This window comes from Melospiza melodia, chromosome 1 (assembly GCF_035770615.1).
Source record: "Melospiza melodia melodia isolate bMelMel2 chromosome 1, bMelMel2.pri, whole genome shotgun sequence".
In the NCBI taxonomy this organism is placed as follows: domain Eukaryota; kingdom Metazoa; phylum Chordata; class Aves; order Passeriformes; family Passerellidae; genus Melospiza; species Melospiza melodia.
The window spans coordinates 99,807,548-99,823,473 of NC_086194.1; the positions used below are offsets into that span (position 1 = coordinate 99,807,548).

General features: G+C 41.3%; 1 protein-coding gene across 5 annotated transcripts in view; it reads right to left on the reverse strand.

The window, feature by feature from the left end:
- Positions 1-3,268: 3,268 nt before the first annotated feature.
- Positions 3,269-15,926, reverse strand: part of OTULINL (OTU deubiquitinase with linear linkage specificity like) — a 36,293-nt gene continuing 23,635 nt past the window's right edge. For all 5 annotated transcript variants that reach the window (XM_063162677.1, XM_063162657.1, XM_063162667.1 and 2 more), the window contains exons 2-8: positions 12,590-12,749; positions 12,450-12,481; positions 12,254-12,345; positions 9,951-10,100; positions 9,023-9,151; positions 6,571-6,843; positions 3,269-5,481 (exon numbers count right to left, since the gene is read on the reverse strand). In XM_063162677.1, coding sequence (XP_063018747.1) covers positions 5,302-5,481; positions 6,571-6,843; positions 9,023-9,151; positions 9,951-10,100; positions 12,254-12,345; positions 12,450-12,481; positions 12,590-12,696 — 963 coding nt within the window. In that variant the 5' untranslated portion in view covers positions 12,697-12,749 and the 3' untranslated portion in view covers positions 3,269-5,301. The remainder of the gene's footprint in view (positions 5,482-6,570; positions 6,844-9,022; positions 9,152-9,950; positions 10,101-12,253; positions 12,346-12,449; positions 12,482-12,589; positions 12,750-15,926) is intronic.

Sequence of the window (15,926 nt, forward strand, 5' to 3'; positions counted from 1 at the left end):
TTACAGTAGTCATGGTCTATTCATCTGTCTTGTTACAGGCTGCAGGGAAGAAGAGCTGCAAGTACACTTCCTGTGTCTATTATCCTGGGAATGTTCACATCTCCAGTCATAGACTGACAGTTCGGACTAGAAAGTGTCTGTGGACTTGCTAACTCTTCCTCCATGAATTTGCTTACTTCTCCTAGCCACATCTTTTCCATACCTCCTGTTGCCCTTAGATAATTTCTTCAGCTCCCATCAAACTCCTGTCTGAGGTCCAGAATCATTCCAGGATTGATTTTAATCTCTTACCTTCTGAGCCGCCTCCTTCAGACCCTTTTGCTCTGTTCTAATCCATGTCCTGCAGAAACACAGGCATGTGTGATAGCACATTAAAGCACCAAAGAGGGAAGACAACAAAAATAGATTTTACTTTAATTTTTCACTTTTTCCCCTTCCAGTAGCATGGATAGAAACTATATGGAGCTAAACAGATGTTTATAAAATTGGTAATTAACATGTAACATACCAAGTGTTTTAGAACTTATTTATCCCAAGCCAGCATTGGAGCTGGTATACATCCTAGAAAGGGAAGACTGCAGCCAGAGAAGGATTCACACTGAAGCATGGAGAGGCAGAGAGAAACCACCAGATTCTGGCTGCACAACCCCTCACTCTGCTCATTGCCTCACTGATGGCACTGAGCATGACCTGTGGTGATAACAAGGGAGAAGAGTCTGAAGCTGTGCCTGGAAAAGGGGAGGGGTGTTTTTTCCCTAAGCATTCTAATGTTTGTAATTATTTTACATTTCCCAATACCTAAATCTGTAATTAAATACTAACGCTAATTGCCAATAAATTAAGTTAAATTCCCCTAATCAAGTCTGTTTTGCCCATGACAGTGCATGGAAAGTGATTTCCCTATTTTTATCATAGCCTAAAACTTTCGTGGGCCTCTTCTTCCTGGTTTTGCCCCCATCCTGCTGCTGTGGGAGGGAGTGAGTACCTGTATAGGTACTTGGCTGTTGGCTGGGTGGAATCCACCACTGCAGGCAAGTGTGGCAATCAAAGAATTGCCAGAAGAACAGAGCTTATTGAGCTGCCTTTTCTGATGCTTCGAAGCTGTCTAAATGACAGCTAAAAAATTCCTTCAAAACTAAATGCTGTATTTGTCATCTGAAACTCTAAAGATGGCAATTCTCAATATTTTTAAGATCACAGAATAGCTTGGGTTGCACAAGTTTAGTTTACTTAGTTGCCTCCCCCCTTTCAGTAAAGCCTTGAACTACAGCCAAACACTTCACTAAGAGAGGAAGATGTTTTGGTTAATTTGCCTTGCAAGGCATTTAACCTCAGAATTATGCAAAACTGGGGTATGTCAGAAGATGAAAGCATCTGGGTCCCATTCTATTTCTTTCATGCTTCTCATTTTTCCCTCCCAGCAGCACGGTTCAGCACACGCAGCTTCCAGCAATGTTCCAGCCACCCTCCTCACTCACTGGCCATGGCTGACACAGAGCTGACCCAAAGCTCTGTGGTTCATCAAGAGAGGTGCAAATCAGCCAAGCCCCAGGGAGAGAAGTTTTCTGCATTTATCTCCTGTCGCCCCAGGTACGTCACATCCTGCCTCTGAGGCATTTTCTGACAAATCTTTCAAAAAGCCTCTGCAAGCTCCACCTCTGGCCAAAATCGGGGTTGCACTGACACCACAAGGGATGCTGTGAACACAAATGTCACTCAGTGAGGCAGCAGCATCCCTCCAGCCCAGTGACCATGCCAGGCTCCTCTACAAAATAATTTCAAGGGACCACCACAGAGTTATATCCTGCCCTCTGACAAAACCAGGCCCAAAATGAGAGTTCCTCTCCTGCCAGGGAAGCCTTCAAGCACCCTGAAACCCTCACAAAAGAAGAGGGAGAGACCAGGTCTTCTGTGGCACCAAAATTCCAGCTTTATGTTTTCTTGAAAATAAGGAGCTTTTCATAAAAATGAAGACTCCCCAAAAACCTTTGTGCTGTAATAGCAGTAACATAAGGGGCAGAGGTGGGGCTATTGTAATATTGATGAAATGTAAAGAAACAGTGAAATCCAAATCCCAGGGGAGAAAAAAAAAAGCTAGGTCTTGACTAGACAAATCTTTCTTCTGGTCCATTGAACTACTTTGAAAACATACATATGCCTTAAATCTGTGCTTTACACAAGTTTAAAACTGCATTTGAAAACTATTTCCTAGACATTGAACTCAACACCCTGAGCCTAAGCAGGTGAAGTTAGCAGCAAAAAAACCCCACACTGAGCAATTTTTAATTAGCTTCAACTTAGCCACAAACTGGGCAAGAAGCAATTTCAGTGTTAGAGCTGAAGAATGAGGACTGACAGTATATCTTTGGGAGTTAAAATGAAATATTGGATATGGTTCATACATTTTTTTGAGATGCAGTTTTTTAAAAAGATGACATTCAAACGGCAAGACTTTTATCCCATTACAATAAAGCATACACTTTTCTTCAGCTGCTCTATTAAACTCTTGACACACATTTTCAGGTTTGGAGGAAAATCCAAATCCAACACTGAGGCTTCAGTATGGTTTCTTCTTTTTGCTAAACTAAAAATAGTAAGTAAGTAACACATCCAGAATTTAGCTGCCTAAAACACTGCTTTTTAAAATATTTGTAATGACTGCGTGCTTCTGGATTTGAACAGAAAATTTGTCTCTGCCACTGAATGGAAAATATCCTCCAGCATCTGTCACTTACATAGGTACCAGTTTGTTTCAGATGCACTTTATTGAAGGTAATTTTCTTTTTTATGGATTTTTCTTACATACACACATCCCCAAGCACATATATATATATATATATACACACACACACACATATGGTTCAAACTCAGTGCAACCCCAAACCTGTCTCAGTGTTTCTTATGAGCCTCTCTGCATTTATCTCTAAGACTTGTGATTATCCTCACCTGAAGCTCCTCTATTTTCACCTCCCATTTCTGTTCCTGGCATGATTTGGCTGGCACCTCTGACACCTGATAAGCCAGCAGATCTGTTTCTGTATGTCCTTTCTGGATTCTTGAGACAACATTAATCTCATCTAACTTTAAATATCTAGGGCAGAGAGATTTATGCTGGTCACTGCCAGCTCCCACTGCAGTCAGCGAAGAGAACCAGTCCCTTCTGGAGACCCACCCCTCTGGCTGTCCATGTGCCCCTGCCTTCCACTGACAAGGCAGAGAGTCCTGGCTCAGGTGACCTGGTTCAGATGCAAACATCCAAACTGGCGAGGTAAATTCCACTGTCTGTTTTAGCTTTTTATTAATTCCCTGCTGTTAATATGCTCAAGATCACAAAAATGTACATTTTCACAAGTTATCACTTTCAGCTGGAACGCTTTTGTATTCCTGAACACAAATAATATGCAAATCATTAAAAAGCCCACTACAAAAATACATACTTATTTATGGTATGTCTGTTTGTTCCAAAACAAGAATAAAATATAGATAAGTTTATTGATAACTGTCAATGTTACTGTTGATGCAAAATAGATAATAATACTCTACACTTAAGTATTATAACTTTTCCCCATGCAGAGCAAAACCAAATCTAAAATAAGAATTATTTAATTCAGTGAAAAAACTTTCTTTTAATAAATAAAAGTACTTGCTGTGCAGGTTTTGACGAGATGAAGTTATTACAGCTATCAAGCCTTCTTAATTAAAATCTACAAATCATTTAACAAAACTGAACCCAAACTTTCAGAAAACAAAACAGCTACAATAGAGAACTCAGGTGTTTGTACTTATAAATATATATATACACACATATACACACAAATAAAAGGAGCATAAGGGATAAAATAGCTTTTCTTTACACAAAGGAACTGAGCACACTCCACAGACTCCAAGCATTACCATGAAGATACTTCATGCAGCTGCTTTGGCTCCTGCAGGCCCTGTTCCCATTTCTGCTTGCATTTTATCCTGCAGGTTTAATAAAACAAACCTGCCTCTCCCTCTATATCTCTAGGATAAGGAAAGGAGAGGCTTTGTTTCTTAATAAATCCCACCCTCTTCAATATAACCATTAGCCTGTAGCATTGTAAGCTTTTCATAAATATTTTGCGAGATCTAATACTTCAAGTTAAGGCCCATTATTTTGAAATAATCAAAACACATTGATTCTTCTAGAAAACAGAACTGAGCAAAATGTTCCATGTAGGAAGGTAAATCTCATTTACTTGTCCTGGACATACTTCTTCAAACACAGAGGTCTAAATTAAATATATCAATCTTAGGCAAAGAGATTAATACATAATCAGAAGATAAAACATATATGCAACACTGCTGAAATTCATATAATGCATTAAAAATTAATATTTTCTGAAAATGCAGTGTTTTGAACTGTATTCCATGCAGAGCTTTCTCAGATGAATTGCAAAGGAAATCTTGGCAGGTAATGTTGAAATCAGCCCTTAAAGGATTTACAAGTTGACCAAAGCCATACACAGCCACTGGCTGTGACTCTGTTGGGTGTTACCTCTTAACGCTGCCCTTTTTACCTTGGAGAAAGCAATGTACTTTACTCACTTACACAGGAGATCTTCCATTCATCTGGCACAGTATTCCTGTGTGCTGATTCTTCCCCCTGTGTAACAGTTCTTCCCCTTCAGGGAGCACCACTGGATGCAGACAGCTCCATTTCCCATGTCTGAAGTTAAGTCCAACCTGCTGCTGCTTGCTGTGCCCATCCCTGGAGAGAGGTGCTCTGGCAACAAGGGAAGCCAAGTGGATTTCAAGCAGCCATGCAGAGGCCCCAGTTTATATCCTCCCATCCCAAGTAAATGCAAGTTAAATAGCATTTATATGGAATATAAACTGTGGGACCTTGGGATTTTCCTCCTCTGTGAGTCATCCTCCCTAGCTAGAGACAGATAGGAGTAGGGAAAGGCAGTCATTGCTTTAGGCACTTGAGTATAACCCATCCATGGATGTCAGAGCAAACCCTTAGGCTAGCAGCGGAAAACCCAGCATAACATTTGCCTTCGTTGTCAGGCAGTCCAATATTTTTTGTCTGACAGCCCTCAAACATCATTTTTTAGTCCCAGATAGTATAGCAATATATTTTGTGGTTTTTATGGCTGACTGATGGTGAACTGATCTGCAATGGGAAAGCAAAATGTTTACACAATACACCCATAAACCATTTTGTAATCATTAATGAGCATTCTTAAGATTTTACTGCTGCTGATTAGAAACCTAATTCACTGGAACTGGTCATTCACTATACAATACAAAGGAAAAAAGAAAGTCACTGGTCCTTCACGTTCTGAAAAGGGGAATGTGATAGTAGTGGTCATCCTCAGTCAGGAGAGCAATCTCATTCCATTCCCTTCGGTATTCAGCTGGATACTTCACTTGAAATTCCTCTGTATTAAACCTATGCAGTCTGTAAACTCGTATCTTTACTTCAAGTAAGTATCCAAGAAGACACAGTTCAACCTAAAAATGAAAGAAATCTGTAAGACATTTATTTCTAGGCTTCGAAAACTAAGCTGAAGGTAATCCAAGTTACGGCAAGTCATTTAGCTTCAAAATAGCCGACAAAGAATAAAAGGAGCTCTTTTGCTAGTGGAGTAAAAACGTTAAAAGTTTGAGGGGATTCCCAACAGCCCTTCACCTTCTCTTTTGCATGTAGAAACATTCATCCTCTGCCTGGCACCATAAATAACCTGCTCCCAAGCCAGCTCACACAGCTGACTGGGGAGCAAGAAAGGAATAGCTGTTACCAAGACTGATACAACCTGAAAAAATGGGAAGCCTGCCACCTTGTGATCACTTGCTACATATGGAAAACATTACAGCACAAGCAAAAGGTTTCTTGGTACTTCACATATATGAAACTAGAGAACTAGCATCTTCATTGATACTTCTTGCAATGGATTGCTTAATCAGGAAAAAAAAAAGGTTTGGGAAAAGTTCATATCCTTGGGCATAGCCAGACAGAGCAGAACTTTGTCCAGGTATAATCAAACTGCTCCTAAATCTGACTGCACCTCGTAACAATTGACTTGATAACTGAAATCGATTGTAAAAAATAATTTCAGCCATCTGAAAGTGAAACCATTTGCAGAGTGGCAGTGTGGAGTTTGTATGTCAGCACTGAACTTCTCACTAATTATAAAACAGGAAACAAAAAGCTTAACTTATAAAGGTGATTAGTAGAGTTCTTACTACCTACTCTTAATAGGCATTAGATCTCAGGAGAACCACAGGGTGGGAAGAAAAAAGTGATGCTACAGGATTTGGCATAGTGGAACAGATAGGAAAAGCAAAACAACTGGTCAAAACAGCATAATCTAAAACTATTTTAAATATCAAAGTTACTACTGTTCTAAACTATGTCTTATTGATAACCTGTAGCATTTCTTTTTGGTCCGCTCTTAATGCAGTTTTTTTTTTCTGGAAGATAAATGGCTATCCTCAGTCTACTTAAAAAAATGGGCCAGCTATCATGGATGATGTATAATATAATCATCTGATCACTACAAAGGTGGAGTAAGTTTTGTGATTTTTCATCTATATCCTTACCTGGTCTAAGCAAATAGAGTCCCCTATGGAGTTCAGATGATTCATCATGAAACTCAGAGGGTCAGATGAAGAGTCACGATCAAAGAGGAGGCTAAAAAGGTTGTGTACAGGTTTGCCCCTGCTCTTTATCTGCTCATAGGCTTCGACAACTTCATAGAGCATGATGAATTTTATGGCCTCATAAAGTTTGTATTCCTTGCTTTCATCAGAAAATAGTGTATTACACATGCTTCCTCTTTCTTCATGATCTCTTGTAGCACTTATTTCAGCCCACTGGAGCACACAGAAAAAGAATATAAGCAAAATTATTAAGAATTCTATTTAACACAAAAGATTGCAAAACAGGAACAAAAGCCTGGTCTAAGAGTAAAGCAGCTATGAATCGACAGAGCCCAGGCACAACAGCATTTGCAGGCAGCAGCCCCCAGTCTGATCAAGGCCAATGGTTTGAGGTACAGCAAGGCCAAGTGTTGGGCCCTGCCTGGTGACAGCAACCCCAGGCTGTGCTACAGGCTGGGGACAGAGTGGCTGGAAAGTGGCTCAGAGGAAAAGAGTGGAAAAGGCAGAGTGCTGGTCCAGCAGCTGAACATGAGCCAGCGTGTGCCCAGGCGACCAAGAAGGCCAAGGACATCCTGGCCTGTACCGGCAATGGTGTGGCCAGCAGGAGCAGGGCAGTGATTGTCCCCCTGCACTCAGCACTGGTGAGGCCACACCTCAAATCCTGTGTTCACTTCTTGTCCCTCTCTATGAGAAGGACATTGGAGGTGCTGGAGTGTGTCCAGAGAATGGCAGTGGAGCTGGTGAAGGGTCTGGAGCACAAGTCTGATGAGGAGCAGCTGAGGGAGCTGGGGGTGTTTAGCCTGGAGAAAACAAGGCTGAAGGGGAAATCTTATCACACTCTACAACTACCTAAAAGGAGGGTGTAGCCAGGTGGGAGGTTGGTCTTTTCTCCCAGCTAACATGTCATAGAATAAAAGGAAAAGGCCTGAAGTTTTGCCAGGGGAGATTTTGATTGGATACCAGAAGAAAATTCTTCATCAAAAGTGTTGTCAAGCATTGGAACAGGCAGTCCAGGGAAATGGTTGAGTCACTGTCCCTGGAGATATTTAAAAGTATAAATGTAGCACTTGTGGACACGGTTTAGTGCTGGGTTAATGGCTGGACTTAACGATCTTAAAGGACTTTTCCAAACTAAATTATTCTATGATGATGGAGGTGGGAAAGGCAGCAAAGAACCCTGTTAGTAAAAACAGGCAGAAATCCATCTCACTGGCCAAACACCATCTTTACTTAAAAAAAAAAAAAAAAAAAAAAAAAAAAGAAGCTGGGAGCGATACCTCATGCCCAGTAATAGCATAAGGCATCACAGAGTTGATTTGAAACAATTTGTTAATTGTAAGGATTTAGTCATTCTTTTAACCTAAAACTTTTTTCTTAAAAATGCAGATTAAATGCTTCATGCACTACCATCAGCTAAAAGAACTAAAACAAGCTAAAAATGAAAGCCAAATAACCCAACACTGGGAAATGCAAAGAGCAACCAGAAGAAAATGATAACTGCACCTTACAACTACCAGGCCCACCTCAAGAACATGCAGCACTTTGGCACAGCAAGGGCGCAGGCAAGGGACCAAATCATCTGTTTTAACCCCCTCTTTTTCTTTCTCATGCTTTGTTTCTAGAGCTTAAATTAGTCTGTTTGGGGTTTTGTTTTGTTTTGTTTTTAATTAACAACTACTACCACTGCAGATGTGCAGAAACCCCAGAGGAGCTCAAGAAAGGTGCAAGGTCTTGACAGGCCAACTCTTTATCTCTCTTTCAGAAGGCTTTGGGGCTACTAAATCCCCCCACGTTTTAAATATTAATTATATTAAATAAGAATATTATTATATAATTCTTATATTAAATAAGAATTATAGTCCTGGGTTGGGGATGATGGCAATCTGGCAATGCTGAGCAGAGGGAGCAGTGAGGCTGACAGGTCTTTGCAATCAAGTGCAAGCTTACAGAGAGAAATTATAGCAAAAATTGATGATTAAAACATTTAATGGGGATAGAAGCAAAGAAAATAAACAAAAAAATTGTTTTAGAAGAAAATTCATTGTTTGTTTACTCCTTTCCAGCTGGGAGAGAATCTAGAAGCATCTCATACACCATGTTTACTTTTAATCAAAATGATGAGATACTTCAGGAGCCACTTGATGGCAAGGACTAGTTGTGGGGACGGTGGCCTCCCTAACTTGCAGGGAACTCCTGAGTACTTGGCCTAGTGGATCACCAAAACCTGGATTCCCCTGCAGGAGAGGCGATGGCCCTCCCAGCAACTCAGCAGTGTGAACCTGGGAGGGAGGCTAGCTGCCCCACAAATATGCAACCAGGAGAAGTTCCTTAACTCTGTCTGAACCCAATTCTCAAGGCTTTTATTCCTCCCAACCATTTCCCAGATACTCACGTTTGTCTTTAAGGCCTCCATGCATTTGCGCAGCTTCCCAAAGGCATTGGGGCCCGTGTACCTTTCTGGCCCAAAACTGTACTGCTGAATCCAGTTACAACCTTGAGAATACAAAAGCTTTTCAGGGAGCTGGGAAAAAAAAAATAAAAGGCAAGCTAATCATAACCATAGCAAGAAGCGGAGTATAAGGTTATATAAATTTGTCTACATACAATTTACAATGTGGTTCTATCAGCTGTTTGTACAGTTCAAACAACAAAGTAAATGGACCTCACAATTCAAATGCTACAGAGGAGGAGCCACTTAACTGCCAAGTCCTTAAGAAACTTTTAAAACAGGGCCAGCCAAAAAAAAAAAAAAGATGAAAATATGCTTTAGCAAAATATATAACCCACACTCTGGAAAAGCTGGATATTTCCAAATTTAGTGAGGTATTTAGGATTACAGACACCTTCCAGTCTGTACACACATCTCTACAGGCAAAAGCTATAGATCCCACCTCCCTGTCACTGTCTCCTGAAAAAGCTCCTGGAGTTCAGGGCAGGATACCTGCTGCTCCAGCAACACAGCAGCTCCTAAGTGAGCCACTGAACATTGCATGGATGTGGATGGGGAGGATGCAAATAACCTCTTGTGTTAAGGGAGTGACATCTAGCAGGGTAGCAGGAACATTAATACATTCATCCATCCACTTCTACTATTTTTTTTTTTTTTGTTACATCATTTAGACTCATGATCACATCGGTATATTTAGATTAGGGACAGTTTTTCAATTAAATGCCGTTCAATGGGTTTGAAAAACTTCTCTTTGAATTCTGACAGTGATTCTCCATTTTGACAGCCAGCATACCACTTTTCACATTGAACACAGCTTTCTTCTGCTGTGCATGGATAGCTAAAATGTGTTCATTTAGGAAATTAATTTTACCTTCAATATATCTCTTTCCTTCATCCATGAAGGAAAAGGAATGCCTTGGCTGAATATCTGAAAAAGCACCGCTCTTATTACACTGTAGTTGTCCCTCCTGACTTGTCTCAGGTATTTGATATGACAGCTCCTAAACAATTCTTCATATGCCTAGAAACAAACCAAGAAAAATTAGCACTAAAAAATATTAAGCCTTGGAAAAAAACCCCACGTTGTTTGAAGTCCAATTCCAAACTACTCCCTCCCATAAGAGGGAGCTACGGGAACAAGAGAGTGTATTTTTAAGATTTATACACGCAGAAATGTTAAACACCATGTTTTTGTAAACACCTTGGACTGGCGCTGCCCATTAAGAGTGATTCTGCATTCCTTCCAAACTCAGCAACTCATTCGAGTCTCTGCACTGTTGCTACTGTAAACATTCACATGGTCAACCAAATTAGAGCAGATCAACATAGATTTAACCTCAACCATTCTAACAATTTGCACTGACACGTGAGATGCAGCAGCAAAAGGGCAGGAATGAGTATATGGAGAAAACTACTACTGGCAAAAAACATCTCCTTACATTGACCTGAACCCATGGTGCAACACTGACCTGAGGCACAGCAGATCTGGCAGCTCTGTGCTGAAGTGGACGGCCCTTGGTCCAGCTACACACTCTGCATTACCACTGGCTGCCATCTGAGCCCTTGCTGAGACAATTCTGAGCAATAAACTAGCAGAGAATTAGGGAGAGGACTCTACAAGTCCCACAGGCTCCATCACTTCCAGTTTGCTTCCTGAAGGGGGCAGCAGGATGGTCTCAATTCCTCATCCTCGGTTTATCTTGGTTACTCCCTCACCCCATCCCACCACCACTTCTCAGCTGCACTCTGTCCCCTTACCCTTACTGTACCAGCTGAGATAGTAAGCCTATTAAACTCTTTCTGCTGAGGGACTTTCCTGCTGCTTCAGCAAGCTTGAGGGCCTCAGAGAAGCCTCTTTCTAGATGACCTGCTTTATCAGCTCACCATCTGGGTGTACCACATCCAAAAGAGGACAGGAGCCAGCACAAAAGAGGGAGAAGGACTGTTTAGCTAGGACAAGGAGAGAAAAAGGGAGAGACAAGACAAACATGGGATTGTTCCTTTTGGGAACAAGCAAGCATGATATGCTGGATCTCACAAGACCTCATCCTAAAATGCGCTCCGTACCATGGCAACTTCTACATGGTGCAACCAGACATCCACTGACTGCTCCATATACAGGAGTCTCCTTTTCAGGTCTGGTCATCCACAAGGCTCACAGATTTTCTGAAAGGCTTTTTGCCCAGTATGGGCTTGCAAATTTATTAGAAGTTTTGCTACCTTCTGTTACGTGCTCCTCCAAATAGTTTTTTTCCCTTGTGTGTTGTCCTGTGAACTCTTTGTACTGCTGCATTCCTGCATTTAATGTGGCAAAACTGTATCTTTTCTCTGTTCATCACCTGAACCCAATCCCAGCTTTTTGAAAACTATCTTCTTTTTTCTACAATGCCTTTATGCTACTGTTTATCCTTACCAGTAGGATAAACTTCTTTTCACCCTTTAAGTCCTTCTTGATATGCATTTGCTCTGAGATTCTGATAGCATGACCTAAAGCCAATACATGTCAAATACACCAGTGCAGTTGAACTGCCTGTCTTGCCAGCAGCACCCTGTGCAGGGGAAGAGAAGGCACTGGCACAGAAGCACCTGGGCTGGGTGCAGAGCTGGAGCAGAGGGACTGTGCCCAAAGGCATGGGATGGCCACCATCCAGCACCCCAGCTCCCTGCCTGCTGGGCAGCATCCAAGCTGGCACAGGTTAGATGCCAGCTCCTGCCCTGCCTGTCACCAGCTGCAGCTGATGATGCTGGAGAGGGCAAGGCTGCCAAGCACGGACCCTCAGAGCCTGGAAGAGAAATGGATGTGGTGCTTCCTTCCTCCCTGGAGTAAGAGTTTTTACCTTAAATCAAAGGCTGGCCAAGTAACAGCACCTAAGCCAAACCACATTATTTGGGTTTGGGCTTTAGCACTGGGGATGATTTTTCCTGTTAAGGTTGCTGGTGCTAGAAGAGGGAATTTAGAACATATACAAGACTAAAACCTGATCTACATTTTGACCTGCACTGCTGCATTCTTTATTTAGACCTATGTTTGTGCTGTCCCTTTTGCTTTTCATTTGACGAGCCAGTGCAGCAGGCCTTGATAGCTGCTGCAGCTGTTTGTGCTGAGAGTGCTACTCCTTTTCCAGGAGCTGGTTCTCCCCTGTCCTCATGCAGAGATTAAAATTTATCTCTTACCTCCCTCATCTGTTTGGCCTGCTTTGTTTCTCCTTTCCATTCTCTTGCACTATAACCAAGTAGATCAACTTCTGGCAGCACACTGAGATTCCCTAAATTGAGATTGATTCACAGATTAGTTATGTCCTGCTGTTGTGCATCTAAAGGGAAGTTGTGAGGGTCATTAATGAATGTGGAGTGACAACAAAAAGCTTACTTATGAGTTGCCTCTGAAGGTAGTTGCTCCACCTGAAACACAAATGATGGAACAGGTGTCAAAGAGGAGGTGTTGAATGTCGGTATTTACTGAAGTAAACAACAGTGTGGAAGATTAAAGTCTGCATAATAAAAACCTACCGTTTCAGCAGCTGTGCTAAAAAGCCGTACAGCCTTCTGCAATACCAAAAAAGAGCAGTGAGGAAGGACATGCTTAACATTAGCTGCACTTTCACTTTTTGCCACATGAGACACAGGGATTCCTTGCTGGCTGTTTTCCAGGACCACACCTCATGCCTTCCTAAAATAGGGATCAAAAGAGAAAGGAAAAATCTTATCACTGTTTTGAACTACTTGTTTCTGTTTGTTTTCTTGCAAAAAGAAAGATCATCCAAACATGATATCACTTCAAATGAAACACAAAACATGACATGCAAAAGATTAATATATTTTACTTAAGTTTTTCAAGTTTCTAGGGCCTTGGGAGCATAGAGTTCACATTTCCACAGTATCCTGCACACAGTGAAGGCTACATATGTAGTTACAATGGAGTCCCAGGAAGACTGGCATCAAACACACTAATCAATAACAAAAAAACCAAAAATAACAAAAAACTGTTATTCTTTTTTACTTCAGGATGTGCTGATTTAGAGACGTGTACTGTCATTATTTTGTCTCTAAGTTGTGGCTTTAAAGACACGACTTTAAAGGTTCGTAGGACTTACTTGTAGTCAACAAATGGGCCATATAAGGCAATATTAGCTGACTAAGCATCATATGACTGCCTGGGGAATTAAAGGAATGTTCCTGCCTCAATTTGGGTAAATTTAGGGTCAATTTAAAACTCCAGAGAAAGATTCTCCGCAGGGATTTGGTAGAAAGCTCAGGAGATCATCACAGAGAGGGTACACGCTTACTTCACAGACATAAACAAGGACAAGGTTCTGTCGCTTCCCTGGCATTACAGACAAGGTTAGGGAAGGTTGTCTATTGTTGATGAGAAGACCTACAAGTGAAAGAGGGCCTGGAGACTGAACAGTTGACAAAGGCATCATCTCCCTAAGTGAGAAATTTGAATTTAGGAAATTCTCAGAGCTCATGATGAACAGCTGCTCTGTTATTAACTTATTTATTGATTTAGTACAAAACCTTAAAAGAACTCAACTTTTTATAGAGGCATCCACAGAGAAGGCTGAAAAGATCCTTCTCCAGGGAGTCTGCAGAGGGGATTACTCATTCCACATAGTTTTATGTCAGCTGAACTTCTGCCCCTCCTGGCTTTAGCAGGAAATTTAAGAGGGGCTTAAGTTTTCCAAGTAAATTAAGCCCATGCACTGCGGACAACAATCCCGTCAAAGAGTTACGTATCAATTCTAACCTTAGCAACAAGATAAACAGTGATGCACTCATTTTTACGAGCACTGTTGCATATATACACAGAGCAGTGCTGAAACTTGGCCTTTCCCAATATTCTGTTGCTTGAAGAAGTTTTATTACAAGATTTTGTATGCAAGTCATCTGGTGGTGAGACACAGACCTTGACTCTCCTGTGAACTAAAGGCACGTTAAGAGCTGTAAATGAAAACGTGTCCATAAAGTTTAAGTTATCTGAGGTGGGGTTGGTGTGCTAGTTCTGAAGCTCCAGAAAACTCCAGTTTATTACTGATGCCAAATAAAAGGCAACAAAACATCAGCTGTAAGGTTTGGAAATGGAAAACTTCATAGAAAAACTAGGAACTCCCACTTACAGCTCACACACAGATATAAACACACTCCCACTCCCTCCTGGGGGCCCCTGGTAGGCACACTCTCAATAAACACACAAACTTCTACCTAGAGAAATGACAACCCCAGCAGAATCAAGCAACTGCAATTTCTTCTCTCTCTTCTTTAAGATAAATGCATCAGCATTGGAAAAAAAAACTCCATGGACTCTGAATAACTGAATCTTCTGTCCACTAGAACGGAACCTGATGGCTCACAGATGTTCAGCCCATGGATCAGTATCAGCCCAAGGATCAGTATCAACCCAGGGTGTTCTGGATTTACACTGCTGTATGCAAACCAAATGATGACTGAAATTAACACCAGTTTAAATACACAATATCAAAGGAAAGTTGCAGCAGACTTTAATTTCATTACGTAAAAGGACTGTATGGTCCACTCCCACATTTGATTTTGAACAAACTAGCTCTATAAAAAAATCAAGAGCTGGTCCATCTGTTAAAATTACATACTTTGCATTATGGAGAACCAAGAAATACACGTGAATGCAAAATTTCTTCCCTTATCCCTTTTAACAGGCAGAAGGATGACAGCTCTGCATCAGTTTATAAACTGAATCAAGCAATCTTTTGGAAAAGTTTTTGATGGTAATAATCCTGAAAAAACCTCAGGCTACTGGAGTTCAACCATCTCTCTTTCAATGCCTATGGCTAACAGGGGCTTGAGCAACTGCTCTTCAAGGAGTGCTGGGAAGCACAGGGTTACTGGTTTCCATCAGAAACACAAATCAGTGTCAGAGAACATGAGATAACCAAATAATGCTCGCCCATTTTTATTCAACATGGGTATTTCCCTAGAAGAAAGCCTAATGGACAATGGAAAAACCTGCAAACAAGTGATTTTGAGTATTTTTGCTACACTTGTATTGCAGCATACCCTGGACTTCATGAACTTTCCCTCCTGTCATGGGAAAGCTGCTGTTCGAACAGCACTCTGTGATTCAGTTAATATTTTCAGTGCTCATGTCACATTTAGAAATTAATTACATTTTTTATTCAAGCAACTGACATTTAGAAGTAGCAGTTGGATCACAAAGTGCTGCTGGTAAAAATACATCATAAGCATAAATTAAAGAAGGCAGCAGCTTAAAATAGACCTTGCCACACCCCTCCCTGCACCTTTCAGAAGTCTTCAGAAACCAATGAGCAATTAAATTAATAACACATTAGTGGGGGGAGCACAATAAGCCCACAGACTTTTACATGAAATCCATTCCCTGGGATAAGGGCACAATTCATCCTATTCATCCTGCTCCTCAGGAGGCAGTGACAGCTAAGGAGCAGTTGGTGCTGTGAGCAGCTGCTGGGCTTCCATCTTCTTGAAGACTGACTGTGAGCACCAGCATGACAGGGAGGCCTGACTCTTCTGCCATGCAGAAATTTGGAAGAACAGAGGCTGAACAGTGCTGGAGTTAAACATTGCTATCAGCTCCCGATCATCTTACAGAGCAAGTAGTTCACCATGTTTTCTTTTCATGCCACATCAGCTTCCTGCTAGTGCCAAGCCTTAAGCTTTTGCCCCCTGCAAAGTCAGCAGGAGAGACACGCAAAAGGAAAAAACCAACGAAAAAGGCCAGAAAAAAAGATAAGTAAGAAACATCTGTTTCATTCTCAAGTAACTCAGGAAGAATCTCTAAAGGATTTGCTTCACATTTGACTCCCTCACAATTTTTTTGGAGGCTGCCACCTTAATT